General features: G+C 42.7%; 1 protein-coding gene and 1 long non-coding RNA gene across 5 annotated transcripts in view; one reads left to right on the top strand and one right to left on the bottom strand.

The window, feature by feature from the left end:
* The window catches only part of cdca2 (cell division cycle associated 2), a 35,335-nt gene extending 14,006 nt beyond the window's left edge, over window positions 1-21,329 (top strand). For 2 of the 4 annotated variants that reach the window (XM_085180671.1, XM_085180669.1), the window contains exons 6-14: window positions 586-715; window positions 3,570-3,892; window positions 7,883-7,934; window positions 8,041-8,115; window positions 8,525-8,658; window positions 8,803-8,865; window positions 9,113-9,184; window positions 14,404-14,569; window positions 14,737-21,329. In XM_085180671.1, the coding sequence (XP_085036797.1) occupies window positions 586-715; window positions 3,570-3,892; window positions 7,883-7,934; window positions 8,041-8,115; window positions 8,525-8,658; window positions 8,803-8,865; window positions 9,113-9,184; window positions 14,404-14,569; window positions 14,737-15,605 (1,884 nt within the window). In that variant the 3' untranslated portion in view covers window positions 15,606-21,329. The remainder of the gene's footprint in view (window positions 1-585; window positions 716-3,569; window positions 3,893-7,882; window positions 7,935-8,040; window positions 8,116-8,524; window positions 8,659-8,802; window positions 8,866-9,112; window positions 9,185-14,403; window positions 14,570-14,736) is intronic. The other 2 variants (XM_085180672.1, XM_085180670.1) reach the window with 1 other exon arrangement.
* LOC146507314 (uncharacterized) overlaps window positions 1-22,028 on the bottom strand; it is a 192,811-nt gene that overhangs the window by 48,912 nt on the left and 121,871 nt on the right. The window lies entirely within an intron of this gene.

Here is a 22,028-nt window from a genome sequence, read left to right as displayed (position 1 = left end):
AGAGTCGAAGCTGTTATAGCTGCAAAAGGTTGACCAACATCAAATTAAGTCGTATGGATTAGGAATGGGATGTTACTGAAGTTAATATGCATATCAAGGCAGACTAGTGAATGCCTTTGGCAATATAGTATGTGTCAGTATTTCAGCTTAAATATTTTTGATCTGATGTGTTGATGGTTGTTGTCAAACTAGGAAACAGAAAATAAGCCCAGTTTTTAGAAATGTTACTATTCTGTTGTTCGGAGTCCTTTTCACACTCGTGTCCTCTTGTTTGTGCTTTCATATCAGGTACAACATTCTCGGTTATGCCTTCTGATCTTTTCCAAGTGATTTTTGGGGCTATTCATGATAACTGAGCAATTCCTGCTCTCATCAGAAGTGTCTGCGAAAAAAGATATTTAAAGGATGCCTGCTGTGAGCTGATTAGATGAAATGATTATGGTTGTTCTGTGCTCCAGTGTCCTTCTGGATTTTATGTACAGAAAATTATGCTAGTCTTGGCTAAAATGCAAATATCTGTTCTCTATGTTCTGTCCTTGTCCTTGAACTACAGAATGAAAGCTCTCATGTGTGCTCTCTTAATAGGATAAGGTCTTTGAACTCCAAAGCCTCAGCCGACCACCTCCTGATGATCCTGCAGCCGTTTCGCCACCGCAGCGTTCCTCCCCCTTCCGCATCCCCTCACTCCCTTTGTTGCTGGAGATGAAGCCCACAGGTGAGCACATGTCGCTCTCTGTGGCCTTGTTAGAATAACTGACCTTTTATCTTTGAGCCTTTGAGGCTTGGTGCACAGTGGCTTGCTCCAGTGTAGCCAAAGGTTCCACTCGGCTGAATTGGTGCATATTCAGCGAAGAACTCGATGTTCATTTGAGTTGCCGTAGTGAAGAACATCATGCATGTATTTAGCAATAAGCAGTTTAGAGCGTTGGTGAATTAATATTAAAAAAAAAAAGCCTAAAAAAAGGCCAATATCAGATGGTCTGATATAGGGCTGCCACGATTAGTCGACTAGTCACGATTACGTCGACTATTAAAATCATCGACGACTAATTTAATAGTCGACGCGTCGTTTGAAGCTTTGTAAGATCCCAAAAGACGCAGGAATAAGTAGTAGGATTTAAGAGTGTAATAACGGACTGAAACAGAAGATGGCAGCACTGCATGTACAAGGATGCCAGCTGCCGTTAAACCCCGAAGAAGAAGAAGCTCTGTCCCAGAATTCATAGCGCGGCCCTGCTCAGTTTCCAACAATGGCAACAGCTAGTTAGTTTTAATATTACTCTTATTATTCTTTTTGGGTCACAAAATAAAGTTTAACATATTTTCAGGGGAGAATGTAGCTGTGTAAACCTCAAATATCTGCTCAGTTTATCAAGACACCACATATTTTCAAAAGCGCTCTGACGTTTTAGCTCGATAGCTAGCCAAGCTAGCTATCGAGCTAGCTAGCTAGTCAAGGCTCATTAGAGCCCGTGAGAACACCGGACTCCTGGCAAATTGTTTTCAAAACCACCGCCGTCTTTCGCTACTCAGGTTAAACATGACATATAAGTCACTTAGATAACTTAAAAATGTTATTGTTTGGCTTTTTTCAGTATTTTATTTGTTCCTGAGTAAATCGGTTTGGTTGAGATTAAAGTTATAGTTTTTACACAGCTGAATAAACGTCAAGCAGACAACTGATTATCAGAAGTGTGAGATGCTGGAGAATATACTCCGGTGTCCTGTTATATTTTAGATAGCAAGGAGCAGACGGCTGAGTTTATTAAACTCCACTGAAACAACCTGCAGATTTCATTAAAATGTAATAAACTATCATCTTGTCTCTATTTTTAGTTAGCACATACCTCAAACACTTCAAGCTGTAAGCTAATGATAGTTATATAAGAGCAGATGTATGCTGGTGCAATAAGCTGTACGTTTTACGTCCAATGGATGCACGATCTGATTAGTCGACTATCAAAATAATCGTTTGTGGCAGCCCTAGTCTGATAACAGTTGTGTGATGTATCTTGCTGCACCAAACACCCACTTCTATTTGTAAATACCAGATCAGAATGTACTGATTCCAAATACACAACTTTAAAAAAATGTTTTCTTCAAACAGTAACTTCAACAGTCTTAACTTCATAATAAAGAAGTAGGCAGTCTTTCAGTGTCTTAAATACAGTTACATTTACAGGTCAGCCCCAGAATCACACTTTTTCAAATACCGACACAGGCTACACACACACACACACACACACGCACGCACGTCTGGTTTGCTATCCTTGTGGGGACATCCCATTGACATAATGCTTTCCCTACCTGCTTAGCCTAACCCTAACATCAAAAATGAATGCCTAACCCTTACCCTAAACCTAACAATAACCTAATTGTAACCCTGACACGAAGACCTGGATTTTGGTCCCCATGAGGGCTGTTGGTCCCCACCAGTATTGTAAATACACACACACACACACACACACACACACACACACACACACACACACACACACACACACACTCTCTCTCTATTTGTGGGCTGGATTTCACAATGGCTGTGCTTACTTGTGTAAAGATCCTGTAAATCTGTGGGTCAGGTCATACTTCAATTTGTATTTTAAAACACGGGAAGAAGATATTTACTATACGCATTAGAGGTGGGAATCACCATACATCCCTCGATACGATATTATCACAATACTTAACGCACGATACGATATTATCGCAATTTTTTAAAATATTTTGCAATATTCAGATTCTGTACATAAAGGTAAACTTTATCAATATTCATTTTATCTAATATCAAAGTCTCGCACTCAGTCTTTCTCTCATTTCAGTTTTATTGTTGACAAACTGAACGGTTTGTATTACAGCTCTGAAGTCAGTCCACAAAAACGTTTTTTTGTAACAAAATATCGATTTCTGCTGTCCCTGTATCGATACATTATTAGCAAACAAAATATCACGATACTACACAGTATCGATTTTTTTCCCCCACCCCTAATACGCATCCTCACTTTTGATCAGTTCTACCAGTCTGTTATGAATTTCCATTTCACTCTGTGAATAATTGTTAAGCATCTTTCATCAGACTAGCATGCTTATAACCAAGCTCTCAGCTGTACATCGCTACATAACATAAGCGCATGGCTAATGAATAGATTACATCGATGTCACGCTAAAACAGGACTGGGTTATGAGATTACAGACACTACAGACACTTGAATCATGAGTATTGACTAATAGGTCTTGGTTTCTGAATTGTTATATCTAAATCATGCTGGTAGTGTAGTTCACTTCCCATGATACTGCACCACTTCAGGAACCTTTCTGTAGTTAAACATGAGCATAGTGCAGATTGTCATGTGGATAAACAAATTTTCAGCCCTACAAATATACAAACTATGCCGGTCTGACTTTTCCTCTATCAAAAAATTTAATTCAGTGTTTATTCACGTTTCAGATGATGTTTAGACAAGGCTAATCTATAATATCTCAAAGTCTCTCTTGGTGTTTATTACACAATGACTCCTGGAGAAAAGAAAGTACATTTTTGTGCATTGTATGGATTCTCTATCTTGCAGGAGAGGAAGAGTCCAACGGGACACCCACAACGATGACGAAGAAGAAGAAACGTGTGCGTTTCGGAGGTCCCCTCTCTCCTGAGTTTTTCGATAAGAACCTGCCTCCGAGCACCCCGTTACAAAAGGGAGGCACACCGGCTCGACCACAAACTCCCGGTGGGAGCTTACAGCTTCGTTCAGTGCTGAAGACACCGCAGAGTGAATCCAAGACACCGGAATGTCGGCCCGACTTCAGCAGCCCGACTGCGTTTGGTGCTTCTCCTACACTCACAATGCCTTGCAAGTCCAGAATGCACTCTGAGGGAGACGAAGAGGAGGGAAAGGTAGATGAGATTAAACTGTGTTGGTAGTATGATGATTACACTTTACATGTAATAAAATCTTAGTTACAAAACATTAACATTTTCCAATGACATCAGCTACAAACAGGCTTTCCACAAGATAATTGGTTCGTCTGTTTGTAACTGCCCTGTTATTTATTATTGTTACATCCTGTGAGGACGTGGGAGTGTGGTGGGCGTGGTGTTGTCCTCTCCTCCTCCTCCTTTCTTGCCCCTCCCCTTGTCTCTCTCTACCCCACCTGCTGGTTCCGTTGGTGATAATGGATGTTTTCACACTTTTCCACGCTGTCAGATTCCACCGGTGGAGTTGAGCGTAACTTGTGTGTCAGTTCTACTAGTGAATGTGACAGTTGCTGCAAAAAAGCCACCAAAGGCAGATTGCAGTGTAAACGCTGAGTGGCACACCTGCTGTCAGACCTGCAGGATTTACCCCTGTGCTGTTCTCATCTGTGTTATAGTGAGCACAAACGATTTTTTGGAGTTGCATAAATAATTTGTGTGTCTTCTTATTTGATGCAGAACACCTGATTGTTCTGTAAATAGTTTAAAATGGTTATATAAAAAACGTCTGAGCCTTGGCTGCAATTTTAGGTAAATGGTACCATATAACTTTGTTGTTTGCAAAACTTGTGCATATTTTTTAAATGTACAATTTCTATTTGCATTTCAAGTTATGAAAATGATTCGTTAAACATGCTCGTGATTTTTACAGTCAAAAATATCACTTTCTACTCGTATTTTAAATTTTGTCTGAATTTAGATAAATTGTGCTGATACAGTTTGTCAAAATGAGAAAATAACAGATTGGCAAGATAAACAGTTTTTAAAGGTGAAATATAGAGGCCAAATCAAAAGTAGTCAAAAACGGCCAATTATACCCTGGACCCCAGAATAGCCACTTGTTTCTGTGCTACCAAAGTTCCCCAGCTTTCATTCAAAATGTGTTTATCTTCAGCACCTGCACATTAAACTACTTAAAACTCATAAATGTCTTCAAGCTCACACTGAGGCCTGTGGGGCACTATCAGCCACTGAGACAGTACACACATTTATGTGTATTTGTATATGAATATTTCATACTTTAAGGCTGCCTGTTTATTTGAGGGAGATGAACAAAATACATTGGAATTGTACATAATAATATCACAGATGATAAATTAAATAGATTTTAAGTAGATGTTTGTGCATCCTTAAAGTCTTATATGTTGAATTGAACTATGTGATCTGTTCAAATCCTCCCAGTCAGTGCTGTTCTTCATGCCTGTCTGACTGTACATGATGTTATTAGCACAAACACTTTAAAGGTGACGTTTAGGACTTCAACAATAATACGGACAGCAATGTAGTTAGCAATAAAACAGTTTTACTGGGAATTAACTTAAAAAACAAACATCTGTCTCCTATTTTTTGTCACACAGGAAAAAAGCATCAATTTCTAATGAGAAGACTTATTTCTTTTTTGGGGGGGGGCAACAGGAGAAGAATACCTCTAACAATTTGTTCACATTATCACATCTTAATTTTTAAGTGAAATGTGCATTTTGAGTTTATACACTATGTATATAAGGCAACCGTTTCCTTTTGCAGTATTTTTGTGTGGTTCGTTTTTCTATTTCTTAACAAAAGATGAACAAAGGTGTTTAAGTTCACCTAGGATGATTTGTTTTAATTTTCACATGGTCTTACTATGATGATGCGAATTGAAACATGCATTCTTTTGTTGGGGGGGGGCATGTGCTGGAAAAGCTTGAAAAGGGACCTTGAAAGTGCTTAAAAAGTGCTTGAATTTGACCCTGAAAAAGGCGCATGAACCCTGGAGGTCACGAAGACTCCTGACCTAAGGCCTTTGTCAGATGCTTTAAGCCGGCAGCACCCAGATGTATTTCCTGTAGGTGTTCTTACCCGGTCACACGCCCATCGGCAGGGAGAAGTGGTTGACTTGTCAGAGTTGGTGGTTGGCTCTATTTTGGAAGAGGATGTAATGCCCTAAGAGGAGGAGGCGGGTCCTGATGCCAAGGAACCTGGCTCAAGAGGTAGCTGAGCCTGCTCCTGAACCCGCAGCCCCCCCTCTCCTCACGCGGGAGGCCCTTATGATTGCTCAATTCAATTTCAATTCAATTTTATTTATATAGCGCCAAATCACAACAAAAGTCGACTCAAGGTGCTTCATTGATACAGAGAAAAACCCAACAATCATATGACCCCCTATGAGCAGCACTTTGGCGACAGTGGGAAGGAAAAACTCCCTTTTAACAGGGAGAAACCTCCGGCAGAACCAGGCTCAGGGAGGGGCGGCCATCTGCTGCGACCGGTTGGGGTGAGAGAAGGAAGACAGGATAAAAGACATGCCGTGTGTGTGTGTGCATGCTCAGAAAGAGGACCCGTCGTTAGCCAAATGTTTTGGAGCCGTAGATGAGAGTGATGGTCCGACAGGAGACCGGAAGCAGACGTTTTTGGTTTATGATGGATTGTTAATGCGCAGGTGGACCTCAAAGCCAGGGGAGGACTGGAGTGTAGTCCAACAGATGGTGGTCCCGGCTAGTTTCCGTCAGCATGTGCTACAATTAGCCCACGATCATTCCTGGTCAGGACATTTGGGGATAACTAAAACATATGACCGTATTCTGCAGCACTTCTTCTGGCCGGCGATGAAGGCAGATGTTGCAAGGTATTGTAATACCTGTCACACGTGTCAACTAGTGGGCAAACCAAACCAAACTGTGCCCCCCGCCCCACTATGTCCAATACCTGCTGTTGGTGAGCCATTTGAACACGTTTTGGTCGATTGCGTTGATCACAGGCAGGTAATCAGTTTTTATTGACCATAATGTGCTTATCCACGCGGTTCCCTGAAGCAATTCCTTCCAGACTGTTGCCAGCGCAGCAACCTCCTGCCACCGTGCTGAGCGTAGAGGCCAGTGCTGACGACGATCCGCATATGCTTTCTGGGGGCTCGTCCGGGATGCTGCTACTATTCTGTAAAGTTCAAGCGCCATCAGCTAAGCTATTCCACCATAGAAAAAGAAGCTCTAGCGCTGCTGATGGCATTGCAGCACTTCACTGTGTATGTGGGCTCTAGCTCCTTTCCAGTAACGGTGTATGCAGATCACAATCCCCTTACTTTCCCCCAACGTATCTACAACCACAACCAGCGACTAATGCGCTGGGCATTGCTGGTGCAGGATTATGATGTGGTTATGCAACACAAGAAAGGGACTGAGAATCTGGTGGCTGATGCACTCTAGGTCTGGTCTCTGGTCTGGTCTCACTCTGGTCTAGGTGTGGAAAAGGCCTGCTCTGTGTGTGTGTGACCAGCCCCACCGTGCGTGGCTTGTTGTGAGTAACTCAACTGAGCAGTGGTTTTGCTTAAGTGACGGCGGCCTCCATTTCTTGGTTTGGCCTGCCTGGTTATTGCTAATAGCAGCGCTGCTGTCTTTTTCTGTTGAAGCGGTCACCATCTCTTTAGGTTGGCCTGTCTGATTTATTATTAAAGCAGCGTTGCTGTCTCTTTCTGTTGTTACTGCTTATATGATTATTGGGTTCGCTTCCGCTAATCCTTTTCAGGGTCGCGGGGGGCGCTGGAGCCTATCCCAGCTGTCATAGGGCGAGAGGACAGGTCGCCAGTCTGTCGCAGGGCTAACACACAAGAACAGACAACCATTCGCACTCACATTCACTCACACATTCACTCACACATTCACACCTAGGTGTGAATTAATTATAATAAAGATTTATTTTGTGTTAAACACCTCTGCCTGGCGTCCTTTTCATTTCAACCCGGATCCAACTGTTACTGTCCCCCACCCTTTTCGCCTAGCTTTCATGTGGGGACGTAACAATTCTTGTCTGCTACCTGCTGCTGTTAGCTGTTGTCTGTTCCCTGCAAGGCTCAGGATATGACCCACGATCTGGTCTTGATTATAAATATTAGTCATCAGTAAATAATACTGCTTTTCTATTTTCTGGTCCTAGATTGTTTTCCCTTCGGTGGAGGAGATTGGCTCTGCTGTGGCCAGTAATACAGGTTGATTACAATTTATTGACCCTGAGAGAGATGGCTTATTGTCTCCAGTGGAATGCAGTTCAGCTCTGATACGATAACAGCTTTCTTTCATTTGTTTCATTTTCAGAATGGGCGTGGGGTGCCCAGCCATTGAATTTAAACAGTGCCTTCTACGAGGAGTCTCTCTCTCAGCTTCTGACAGGTAAACAGCTGTCGTAGCTTTTTTCTTTTAATTGTCACTTAGCTTCCTGTCCTCATCTACTTCTGCAACCTCTATTTCTCCAGCAAATCTGAGTACACCAGTGTAAAAGACTTGTTGTGTGGAGCTGAATCACGTCAGGATTTTTATTTTGACATCATATTAAGAAATTAAGCTGCCTTCTGCCTCTCTAATTATAAAAGAAAGATTAAAACAATCAGAGAAGTCAGAATGAGAAGCATCCTTAAACCTCCTGTTGGTTTAAAAGCTGCACAGTTCCTTTTGTCAGTTGGACTGTATTAATTTGTGTGAATCATTTTTCCACACTAATCAGCGGAGTTGTTATTATCAGTTATTGCTAAAATCTCAAACAGAAGTCTTTTCAGCTGTAATACTGTAGGTTTTCCCCCAGAGTCTGACACCAACCCCAGCACAACCTCCCAGATGGATGACCAGTCTGAGCCTGACTCCCTGCCAGAGAAGAAGCAACCAGACGCTGGAGTTGGAGGTCCAACTGCAGCCCGATCCAGCAACAGAAGGAGAAAGGTCTGCCACATTTAAGATTTTTTTTCTTCTTCAAATTCTAGGATGCTTCTCCGTGAGCTCATGGGAATGTTAAAAAAATACTCTACCAAAATAATTTATTACCATCCTCTAGAGACTTTTATTCTGTGCAATTTTCTCTTGCAGCCAGCACCAAAACAAGAACTTGGAAGCGAACCTCAAGCTTGCTCCAGCAGCCGAAAGAGGAAGGTATGCTGTTCCCATAAACTGCATGATTCACTTGTACAAATGTCCATTTAGAAGCAAAGATGGCCTTTTTTTTCTTAATCATTTGGAGGTCATAACATGTTCCAATCTAATCTACTGTTTAATTCTGCTGGATGTGAGCTTAATCACATTTAAGGACTTGTACTATGTGTGTGTGTGTGTGTGTGTGTGTGTGTGAGTGTGAGAGTCTATATAATATATCCTGGGGTAAAGCTTTCTGTTCCCCCAGCTGCCAGAAGAGAGTGAACCTGTGAAGAGGTCGGCACGGTCTGCTGCCAAGTTGGCCTCTGGGAAGATGAAGGTGAGTTGGATGAGTGTGCTTGTTTGATTTCTCCTTCCATCACTTCACTGAGGGCTTTGCAGAATTGTCTTTTTACAGGCTGTCATGTAGATGATGGCTACACAATCTGACTATGACTTAAGGTCATAGTGAGTATGTATTTATGTTAATATGGCCCATATAGAGCTGCAAATAGCAGCTGTGATATCATGTATAGTGGTAATGCTGATCCTCAATCATCAAGTTGTGCATGAGTGGAGAGCCAACACTGCTGTCACAGATAATTACACAAAGAAGTTTGATGAGACAAAGTGAGATTGTTTGTGCTTTACATCGTAGTGGTGAGGTGTATATTGTGGCGCAGAACCAGAGGAGACTATGTTATGGTTTGATCTGACTATGCAATTTCCACACCATGAAGGTACTTTAATAATGGGTTCTACAAGGCCCTGTTATAGCATATTGTTAGGTTTGGATTTTAAAGCTGGCAGCAAAGCAACTTACACGGGGTGAAATGTTTCTGCTGATTAATAGAAGTGGAATACCATGAAACCATATTAGGGCTCGCAAAATTTTTCCAAAATTTTTACTCTGCCTCGCCTCTCCTTCACTGAACACAACTCCTCCTCCCCCATCGCTTCACCTGCAGCCAGCGACAAGATGGACACGGCAAATCTCCGTTAACGAGTTACTGCGCATCGCCCCGTGTGTGGGGCTGGACGCCGTCAACATGTTAACGAGCTAACCAAGCTAACGGCCTAACCACGCTAACGCCGTGCAGCCCCTTAAAATTCTTTCATTTTCTCAAAAGTCAACAGCGCGCCTTATGTATGAATTCTGGTTGTGCTTGATGACCGTGAACTGATTTTATGTGGAACACAGCGCTCAGCAATCTGTCAAATGTTTGAGTACGACTTTGGTAAGCTACAGAGCTGCACCGCTTGATGGATTGTCGGAGCAATACGGCTACCGAGGAGCCTCGCGGAGTGATACGTACTGTGCTTCAACATAATATTACCGTATTGTGTGTATAAGGACCATAAATGGCACCTGTTCAGAGTCATGGTTACGAATCGGATTTCAAACTCCAGGCTGTCAGTCACGCAGTAGAAGTTGGGAACAGAGCAGCTGTGAAATCTGTCTCTTTGTTATTATGCTCAGCGTCTTTGTTTACATTTTGACTGCACAATTGTCAGCTTTTTGTTATGCACAAAAACAACATTGTTTTAGTTTATTTATGGAGCATTATTAATTAATAAATGCTCATAATTTATTTTTGAGTAATTTTTTTCATGTACATCTGTGCTGTATGTTAATAAAAGTGCCTGTGTGACATTTGGGAAACAACTTTAACTAGGAACTCTGAGATATGTATCAAGCGTGATTTTTGTGTACTGTTGGGGATAGACCAGATGAATAGACAGATCACAACCTTTTTAGTCTTTCAATGATAGAAAAATTTGGAGATGATCTGTGTTTTTGTTGTCAAGAGATCCTGTTTTTAAAACAAACAAAAAAACAACACAATAGTTGATCCATCCAGTTTTTTATCCACTCAACTGTAAAACGATGGTGAGTGTACTGTCGTCACAGCAGGCAGCATAGACACGCAAATTTGTTAATGCGATAACTTAAGAATGAGGCAATATAGAAGTTTCACATTTGACAGGTTTGATTCCTGGTAACCTCAAGGTTAGAGCTTTCTGAAAATCGTGTGTATGCGATAACTGAAATGAGGCAACATACAATTTTGAAATTGGTACTATTGACTAGTTTCACACTTAGCTCATCTACTAGGAGGCTGAGGGGTAACACTGCCAGCCACCAGTAATTTCTGGCATGTCTGTACACAGCAGACCCAAACTAATTTCCACGATTATTAAATACCTACCTCATTAAACGGCTCACAAATATATACATCACTACCTTTTTCTTTTTTTTTTAATTCAAGGAAATGTGATGGTATTTACATCATCCATGTATTCACAGTGAGTAGGGTAGGAAGTCACAATAGGGCAGAAGGAAAAGGAAACAAAGCACAGAATAAGATAAAACATCGACAAAACCACTGTAATCATGTGTTTGCCGACTGGGCACGTACTGCAGTTGACTCTATGGAAGAATTTGTGTGACAGTTATTTATTTTTAAACATACATGCTCTTACTAGACTTTTTCCCCAACACACTATGACAGTGGTTCCCAAACTTTTTTTGCTGCCCCCCCCCCCCTTGTTTTACAAGAAAAATGTTCGCGCCCCCCCTCGCGCGCGCGCACGAACACATCCTCCAACCACACACACCCATATTTTGCTCCATTGCAGTTTATTTCACACCTCAAACATTTAGTAAACAATTAAGCAAATACAAGTAATCTGCAATAAATGACTGGTAGTAAGAAAATAAACTACTAAGTATTTTACGCTACGTCCACACCTACACGGGTATTTTTGAAAACGCAGCTGTTTCATCCACGTAAACGCTGTTTCGAATCACAGAAAACGGAGATTTTTTAAAACTCCTTTTTTGCGTTTAGTGTGGACGAGGAATACAGAGTTCCTCACTCAATGTCAAAGGTGTGTGCCTTTTTTCACGTCACGCTGCGCGCCACGTTATTGTTTACATGAGATGAATTGCAGAATGGCAGATAGATACGAAATACTGTTAATCTGACTATCTGCAGGTTTTACAGGCTTACATATAAACACGCAGTTACTGTCCCTCCATTTAGAAAGGCAGAGGCGTCACGGTGTAATTATTTTACATGTAGTTGTTGTTGTTTTTTCCTGTGTAATAATATTCAACATTGCTATCAATATATTTTTCAAAAAAATCCCTCTGCAAAATGGTTTCAAAAACATAAACAACTGTTGGATGCTGTTTGTCCGTGATTTGAACCGGGGAACAAATTGTGGCAGGATGAGCCTGATGTTATTTGTATCCCACTGTAACTTTACTGTATAAAGAGCTAACATCTCCAAAATGTCAGGAGTAGTTAGTCATTACAACAAGTGTTTGTGAACTAAAAATCATGAATGTGGGATACTCTTTGTCCGTGATTTAAACAGCCCAGCGCTGCTCCCAACGAAGGGAAAACCAATCCTGCAGGGAGACCTACCTCGGCACTTGTGCAGGTGAAGCCAAAGGGAAGATTTGCTTCACCATATTTTCTAGTCTTTGGCTTAGAAGTTGGTTTGGAAACATATTCAGCGATGCTTCATCTCCTGCTTTGCGTTTGTGTGGGCGCCCGTGCTAGCAGTGTCCAAGCGTTGTTTTGTTTTAATTTTTTTTTTTCCCTTTTCATGCCGCGCCCCCCCTGCAATGGCTCTGCGCCCCCCCTAGGGGGCGGGCCCCACACTTTGGGAACGTCTGCACTATGATAACCTGACATCCACATGTCACTTTTCTATTTTCTTTTCCCTATTCTTCCCATTTTCAGTCCTGTAGTTGAATGTGCATTACATTTTCATGTGCCAACACTTGACTAGTGCAAAGCATAAAAATGGTAGAATAAGTGAAATGGGTTTAGCCCAGGGCAGGTCAAGACCACAGGGTCCTGATAGCTGTCTAGACTGAAGCTCACATTACTGCAGTCCACTTACTGAGTGTGCAGTGCCCAGCTCATGTCCACGGGATCCATCATTTCCACACTTCCTGTTCATCGTCTGTGTAACGGGTCTAGTATTCTGGCAGCATCGTGTCAGATCGGATGCTTGAAGTAAAATATCTGTGTTTGGTACAAATCCTTTGGAAACTCTGAAAAACCCTTTAAACCAGCCGGTGGAACTAAAATGAGGACAGATTAAGCAACTCAATGTCTTCTTTCTCACCTCGCATGTTTTCACAAACATATCCCAAAGAGAGTTGGCAAACAAGCCGTCATGTTGTTTTCAGTTTGAAAGCCCACGTGAGGCGTTCGCCCAGTCAGATGCAGCCCAGTGTTTACACGGTTGTAGGAGGATGCAGGAGAGAGAGAGAGAGAGCTGCTGTCGAACACTGAATGGCTGCAAAGTGTCCAGTCCTGGGAAGCAGGGAGAACCCTCACAGGCAAAATAAAAATTTTCCCCCTTAGACACAAACTGTATCCGTACTGTAGGTTTGTTTTTTCTTCATAGATTAATGCTCCCAGTCAGGACTGTATTTAAAGCTCTGTGTTCAGATCTGTCAAACAACTTCTTCAGTTACACTCTCAGGCTGTGCAATATGATGAAATATATCGGATGACAGAATTAGACCATCTCTCGTTTCATATTATACGCTATAATTTGTTTCGTGGTGTCGCATTCAACGTTTATTTTTTTCATTGTTTGGATGGTCACCATGTGGATGCAGCCACGGAGAATACCAGCATGGCCAGTGAAGATGATACAGAACCAGTTAGCACCAAACAGAGGGACCTGGTTGGTTATGAAAGGTCTGACAAGGACCAGAAAAATGTATCATGCAAATTATGCTCAAACCGGACCCCACCACAGACGCAAACACACGCAAACCTCGTCTACCACCTACACAAGAATCACGTGAAAGAGTATGGAGAGAGTGAGAAGCAAAAAAGAGCCGTCAGGTGCTCAAAATAAACCTGAGACTCAAATGTTAGAACAGGCTTTTCTCCGCAGCACGCCGTGTAATGAATACAAAGAAAAGGGCAGCTGTTATAACTTGTATCTAAAAATATATAGCTTCATGCATTGGAGCTGAAAACACAAGTTTAGTTGCCTGAGATTCACAGAATTTACACACAATGCACTATTTTGTGATATATATCGTTATCGGGATGTGAGATTTTGGTCATATCGTGCAGCCCTTTTACACTCCATGAAATGCAGACAGAGCTGATGAAAATGAAAGTGCTGTCTGACTACAAGACACACTGATGAGCACAAAGTGTCACCGAAGCAGAATCGTAAGAATCAGAGGATGAAGCAGATTATTACTCCTGCAGGGATTCAGTTTTCCATCTTAGAGGTTTTATATCCATAACACACATTTGCCCAAGAGCATGAGTGAACATTCTCCAGCAGTTTCTTTAACTTTGAGCTAAATGATAAACTATTTTCAGCTTTTTTCAATTTTATGTTTGTTTATAAAATATGTTTGTGCATTAGATAATCATTGTATTAATAATGAAATGTGCAATATCGAAACACTCTGCATACCATATCAGAGGTGGATACTTGCCAGCTTTAACGCTTCTGCAGACGTCAGTGCAGAATTTTCTAACACTGCAGTTTGTTGGTCCCCAGACGACCTCCAGCACGACGCGTCGATGGAACAAGGACGTAGACCGCTCGCTGTACGGCTCGCGTGAATATGCCTCCAAGAACCCCGCCCTGAGTCCCATCACCGAGAGGCTGTCCTTCATCACTCAGTCTCCAACAGCACAGGAGACTCCTTCAATAAGCTGTAAGGGTAAAAAAAAGTTTCCAGTGTGTGATTTAGCCTGTGGTTGGAGACGGTATCAATGTCTGGATGGCAAACTTTATTTTAGTCCCTAAAAAATGAGAACCTTTGGATTCAGGGGAAACCAGCAGAGATTTTTCTTGAGATTTTTCTTTTGTCCTCATTTTTCTTCACAGCTCCAGATCAGGAAACCCAGCTGAATCCTGAGGTAACTAATGAAACTCAAGTGATACACGACCTCGCTGTGACAAATGCCTCAGAAACCACTGCAGAAGATTCTGTCACATCGCCCAGCTTGAGTGAAAAAAGTGCCGCCGGGCAGGACAGCAGGCTGTTGGGGGTGAGGGTCAGAGGAAGACGCCTGAAGAAAAGGAAGGTCAGTATCCCTGACAGTGACCTGACCAGAGGAGAGACAGAGCAGCAGCTCTATGAAGAGCAAACCACTACAAGCCTTGAGCTATCAACGAGAACCCCTTCTGTACATGAAGAGAGACAAGAAGACACTGTAGAACTTTGTGCCCAGACCTCAGAGTCAGAATGTCACGTGAGTGCACATGTACCTACTTCAGACTGCCCGAACAACACCGAGCCAGCACAAGGGAAAGCCAAGCGCGGCAGGAGGAGCTCTGCAAGCAGCTCAGTGACAGCGGAGCAGGAGAACTGTGTAAAGAAGCACCAAACCAGCTGTGAAGAGGAGGAGGAAAGACAGGGAGACCGAGCAGCAAGCTCACAGGAAAACATCCAGTCAAGCTCTGATAGCCAGGAAGAGGGGGAAACAGCTCATGTGGACCTTGCTCCCTGGCAAGCTGACTTTAATTTTGAGGATGTGTTTAAACCAGTTTGCACTAGAGGGCAGCGCTCAGTGCGCCGCAGCCTGAGAAACCAGAGCAAAGCTGAGAACAGCAGCAGTGCAGGGCTCACCTGGCTGCCTCGTACCTCTCCCGAGTCCAGCAAAGAGACCCGCAGGAGGACCCGGGGCCGTCGGCTGAGTGCTGCTCTGCCCAGCCAGCCTTCACTCACTGAGGAGGCAGGAGATGCCTCCTGAGACCATTTACCTAACTTAATGAACTGAGATTAAGAGGGAATAAAAAATACATTGATTACACCTCCACACACCACTGATTCCCCAAAAGAGGAGACTGATTGTTTCACACTTAGCTAAAACATTGATTTTTTTTCTTCTTTTGTTTCTTTCTCTGTGAATTATTAGAGATGACCAGCAATTTGTGAGTGGTTTCCCTCCAGTAACTAAGCTAGTCAATATGCTGAGAGCTCAATCATCTCTGCTGACCACCTAATCAATATCGTGGCACTCAGCTGGTAATCAGTGCATCTTCAGTCTGCCTCTACAAAGTCACTGGATCAGGCAATGAAGTCAATATCTGCTCCTGAGGCTGGATGACGATGGCTGTGTCGCATTCACCAAATGTGTCAGCCAAAGGCAGGCGGGCTTCACACAGAGAACTTAAATGAATGTGCTCAAGTAATTCTGCTTAATTGTGATTGGTGGTTGTTGTTTTTTTAATGATCTAAACAGTTGTGGATGGTGAAATGTCAAACTGTACCTTACAAGCATCTGCTTCTAACTAAATATATTGCCTCCATGTAAAGATGGCACATTAGAACAAACTGTTCATTTAAAAGGATGCTTTAGATTCATTTAGAGCAAATTAATCCAGATAATAAAGCAGCCGCTTGTCTCCGCAAACATGACGTTCCAGCTGTGTGTGGTCACTCAAGTTCAAGTGCAGCAGCTTTCCCTTTAGCATAAACCGTCCTGTTCTGTATTTTAAACATGGCCAAATGCCTGAAAGTAAATTGACCTCTAACCTCCACCCAAGTTCCAGCGGTTATTGATTTTTAAAATCTGTTGCTCGGTACCGGCTCCATCCATCTGTCACAGAGGGCAGTAACAAATTGAGTTTCAGATTCAGTTCACATAGGAAAATTGGCTCGCAGAATGATGCATGACTGTAATCTATCCATCACTGAGTAATTGACTGCCTCCTTTTACATCAAGTCAGTCACTTGGCTGAAGGACGACAGAGGTTTTTGGCCCCCCTAGTGATCTGCCAAGGCCTTTTTCTGCTCTCTATTCCCACCGGAAGACAGATGGACAAAATCATAAACCCACTAATGTAATGTCGTGTGGCTGCAGCGGGGCCACACTGCCATCTGGTGGCACTCTTGCAGAATTGCTGCTTATTGATGTGCCGCTCCTGGGAGGGTGCGTCAGGAAATGATGCTACTGTCAAGAGTGGGAATAATATAAATGTGTGGAAGTTCAGCTTTATGGATGGCTGCTACTGCTTGGAGAGAGAAAAAACACACAGACTAGGCTCGTGTGTGTGCGTTTTTTCTGCTCGACTGTGACACTGTGTTTGTCTGCTCTTGTCTCTTTTAAAACTTGTATCATCTTTGTAAATGTGCAGTTTATAGAGTTGAAGCCAAACTGCTGCACCTCTATAATATGAGTGGGTGTTGGGTGTGTTGTCTGTGAGAGAGAGCGCGGGAGTGTGCGTATGTGTGTACGTGAGGGGTGTGAAGCCCCTGTCCCTGGCAGACGGGCATACTGAAGGCGGCTTAACACAAGAACAATGGGGTCCTTTGACCAAACGACACCCCCAAGACATGTGGCCTCCTGTCACCGTGGCAACCCCCCATGGGACAGAGAGCGGGATGACAGCTGGAGAGGAGGACTTACGAAAATGGAGTCCATTTCTTTCCACTGAAGCTCTCCCGGCTCTATATCTTTCCCCTCTTCCCCCGGGCCTCCTCTACACTTTGGCCCTGGTGAATGCAGGATACATCTCATTTTACAGCTCCGTGTGATTGACCTTACAGGCTTCACTTGCCACCTACAAATCCTCCAGAGGGAAAAATAAATAAATTAAGAATCAGAGCCAACAATAAATCAGCTCTTTATTGGCTCGTTACTGTCCGTAATAAGAGCGCATCGAGCGTCGCAGACAAATATGTGGCTGAGCCACAAGATTTCACACTCGCTCTGCTCTTGATTTTACGCCTCATTTTAAAACGGATGATCACTTTCTGTACGAGCACAAAGAGACATAATCAGTTATTTGTACTTCCAGATTTAGAGACCTTGGTCTTTCAATTAGTTAATTAGTAACTGAATGGTATTAAGTTGTCCCGCTGCCTCTGGCCTTTCTGCGCTCTGTGCTGCGAGCCTTCTATTATTGATGTTCAGAGGCACGATCTCTAAGCCATACACAGCTCTCCTATGGAGCTGAAGACAGCAGGAGGAGGGCGACAAAACAAAAGGCAGGACAACAGCAAGAGACCCTCGAGCTACTCTGTTTGGTTTGCTGTCCCAGTGTGTCTGCATGCTGCGACTGGCTCAAACCTGTTTAAGAAAGCTGCCTCTACACACAGACGAGAGGGCGTAGTATCGATTCTTCATGCCTAATCTAGGAATCCAATACTGGGAGCATTTAGTGCTGCTACTTTAAAGCAACCTTGGATTAAAGTTGGGCTCAGAAATTTTAACAGTGGAGCTTTAAATTTAATTTCCCTTTTTAGTCTAAGACTAGGGTTAATCCATGTGTGGGAAAGTGTCTGCACAATTACAGCTGTGACTAACAATTGGGTAATCTGTCTCATCCCCCCCAAAAGTGTCCATAATCATAAAGAGAGTGTTTACTTTTTCCATAATTCCTGTTTCATAATGGTTGATCCAACGTTATGGACAGCTATTTTTAATGCAAATATATATTCGTAGTGTTCTTCATATTTACAGAAAAGCAGGAAAAGAAATATTAAAAAAAATTTTCCATTAAGATGCCAAATTGCATTTCTTTAATTTCATTCCTGAACAGAAATATTAGTTGTTGAATGTTATGCTTGATTCATTTCTGACTTCTAAGAGAAGTCCATAGTGTTTTTTCTGGTATAAAAAAAATGTGATTTAAGTCATTTTTAGTTTTAATATGTTTTTGACAGATTTCTAAAATAGTTTTGTTTTCTTGTTTTTATGACACGTGGTCTAATAAATCAGTTAAGCACATATATACACATGCATATAGTGCTTTTCTACTCGAATCTGGTCAGAAACACAGCTAAGCTGCAGGAGTTGCTAATCCTTAATCTTTCTCAAATTGGAGAAGCTCGCAACTTCCTGCAGTCAGAGAGGTAACCAAAGCGCAATAGCCAATATAAATGGGGTGCAGGTGTGCATTTTAGTACCGGTTAAGTTAGTTAAAAAGAATCTTTGCACATGTGAATGCTTGAAAAAAAAACGCTCAAATCTACAGACAACATCAGCAATGTTATCTGTGTCGTTCTAACTGTTTGTAGTCGAGTCTGATGTCTTTATTTTCTTCCAGAAGCCTCCTGTGTGTTAGGGGTGTGATGGGGAATACCCAATTAGACAGCAAACGTGGGTGTCATCGTTTCCAAACATGATGTGTTTCTATTCATTCACACTAAAATGCAGTAAATTCTCCTGTAGTGCTTCTCACACACTGGAGTCGTCTGGATGTTAGGCATGAATGTAGGAAAGATCTGAGTTCTAAAAGAAATATGCACGGCCCTGTGGAGGTCTTTCACATAGATGAGAGACGGGGAGAGCACCCCAGCAGTCAGGTCACTCACGTGCATGACCGCCCACTAAGATTGTCTACAGGCACCTGAACAACTCGGACCATGAGAAAGCTCTATTGGAACAGATGTGAGTGGTAATGCACGTGTAAACAAAGCTGTGTAACTAGTTAAAGATTCAAAACTACACGCAATGAAACGGCGAGCAAGGGAAGAGTACCAAAGCGGCATTAGAGAGGTTGCCGTTGTGCCAGGAGAAATTAAAGGAGAGGAAGTAAACGATGCTTCCAGCATTATGTGTGTTGACGAAACAGAGCTCTGCAGTCGCATACCTGCGCAAATCCTCACTGTGTCTGGACTCGATTTATTCTCGAGTGATACAAACGAGAAAAACCCCGGGTGTTCAGATGAAGAACCGAGGCGCTCACTCGAATGTTAATTCTTCAAACGCGCTTTAAAAAATTCTAACAGGCTCCATTTGATTGATGTTTGATGATCTTTGTGTTGTAATCAGAGAGATTTCATCATCTTGTAGGGAAGATGATTAAATTCATTTTTCACTTCAAAATTCTACACACACTACCTCATGATGACAAGGTGAAAAGTTCTTGTAAGTTTATTAAACAAAAACTACAATATTTCCATTGATTATCTATCAGATGTTTCTGCTACTTAAGTGAAGTCCACCTGGATGTGAGCCCAATGAGCACAAAACTGTCTACATAAGGGCCCATCGTTAACGGTGCATGTCAGAGCACAAACCAAGCTGTCACCATTTGTGACAACTTGGTTTGTGCCCTTTTGACCTCAAAGGTACAAAAATTAAATATGAATGACTTCAAAGAAACCCTCTCAGAGCAGCACCAGCTTCTCATTGAGAGCAATCTCAAATTCAATTCAATTCAATTTTATTTATATAGCGCCAAATCACAACAAAAGTCACCTCAAGGCGCTTCATAGATACAGAGAAAAACCCAACAATCATATGACCCCCTATGAGCAAGCACTTTGGCGACAGTGGGAAGGAAAAACTCCCTTTTAACAGGAAGAAACCTCCGGCAGAACCAGGCTCAGGGAGGGGCGGGGCCATCTGCTGTGATTGGTTGAGGGTGAGAGAAGGAAGACAGGATAAAGACATGCTGTGGAAGAGAGACAGAGATTAATAACAGATATGATTCAATACAGAGAGGTCTGTTAATACATAGTGAGCGAGAAAGGTGACTGGAAAGGAAAAACACAATGCATCATGGGAATCCCCCGGCAGCCTACATCTATTGCAGCATAACTAAGGGAGGATTCAGGGTCACCTGGTGCAAATGCTTCAGCCAATACCTTTTGATTAGCCTTGTCTCATGCTTTCTTGCTTTGTGGTAGATCTTTGTTCTGTATTCATTGAGATATTTGAATGCTAAGGAATGCCAAGGAACTGTCTGTAGACCTATGAGACAGGATTGTATCAAGGCACGGATTTGAGGATTGGTACGGGAAAAGTTTCTGCATAATTGAGGGTCCCAGTGAGCACAGTGGTCTCCATCATCTGCAAATAGAAGAGGTTTGAAGCCACCAGGACTCCTCCTAGAGTCTCTAGACTCTTCTGAGCTAATGGAGTAGAGTGGGCTTAGTCGAGATGCTTGGCCTGAATGCCAAGCATCGGATCTGCGGGAAACGAGGCATCGCTCATCTCCTGGCCTGCTACAATGAAGCATGGTGGTGGCAGCATCATGCTGTGGGATGCAGGGACTGAGAGACTAGTCAGGGTCAAGGGAAAGATGAATGCAGCAGAGACATCCTTAATGATAACCTGCCCTAGAGCACTATGGACCCCTGACTTGAACCTGAACATCTCTGGAAAGTTCCATGGGTTCCACAACTCACGACAACACTTACATCATTAGTTCTTTCTTTCTTTCTTTTTTTATACTGTAGTTATGTTTGAAGTGTTATTAGGTATGGAAAATTATACCTAATAAATTAAATTATACCTCCATCCATCCATCCATTCGCTTCCGCTTATCCTTTTCAGGGTCGCGGGGGGCGCTGGAGCCTATCCCAGCTGTCATAGGGCGAGAGGCGGGGTATACCCTGGACAGGTCGCCAGTCTGTCGCAGGGCCAACACACAAGGACAGACAACCATTCGCACTCACATTCACTCGCACATTCACACCTAGTGGCAATTTGGATTATCCAATTAACCTTTCCCCACAAGCTGCATGTCTTTGGACGGTGGGAGGAAGCCGGAGTACCCGGAGAGAACCCACGCAAACACGGGGAGAACATGCAAACTCCACACAGAAAGACCCCGGCCTGATGGTGGAATTGAACTCAGGACCTTCTTGCTGTGCGGCAACAGTGCTAACCACCGTGCCTTAAATTATACCTTAAATTATAAAATGTTATAAAGCACTATCCAAAGACATGATGTGTTTAGCAGACTGTATTTTTCAACAGGTGTTTTGAAATATAATCATTTAAAAAAAACAGGAAAACAGTTTTCCAGAGAGAATTTTACACATGCTGTAACACACAGTGGCAGACGCTTGGAAACCTTAAAATAACTAGTGTACAAATTGCCTGCTCAGGTGTGTTACTCCTTAACAGAGCACATTCAAGACCATTTCTTCTTTTGTTTGTTTGTTTTTTGGCTTTCTAACATCCACGCTCACACTTTGGCAGTGTCCAGCATTTTACAACAAAATGTAAGTCATAGTACAAGGATAGGTGTGTATAGCTATTTGCACTTAGCCCCCTCTGTGTACTAATCTACTCACTAAAGCCCTTCTCAGTTCAGGAGGTGACCCAGATCAAGATCTGCTGTGGCTGGCTCCTCTGTGAGAAATGGGCATGGCTGACACATGTCAGCTGTGATAAATGAGCAGGTGTTTAGGTCAGTGTTAAGTAAATGGAGTC

The sequence above is a fragment of the Neolamprologus multifasciatus genome, chromosome 12 (assembly GCF_963576455.1).
Source record: "Neolamprologus multifasciatus chromosome 12, fNeoMul1.2, whole genome shotgun sequence".
Taxonomy (NCBI): Eukaryota; Metazoa; Chordata; class Actinopteri; order Cichliformes; family Cichlidae; genus Neolamprologus; species Neolamprologus multifasciatus.
This window is presented reverse-complemented; position numbering and strand designations above follow the sequence as displayed.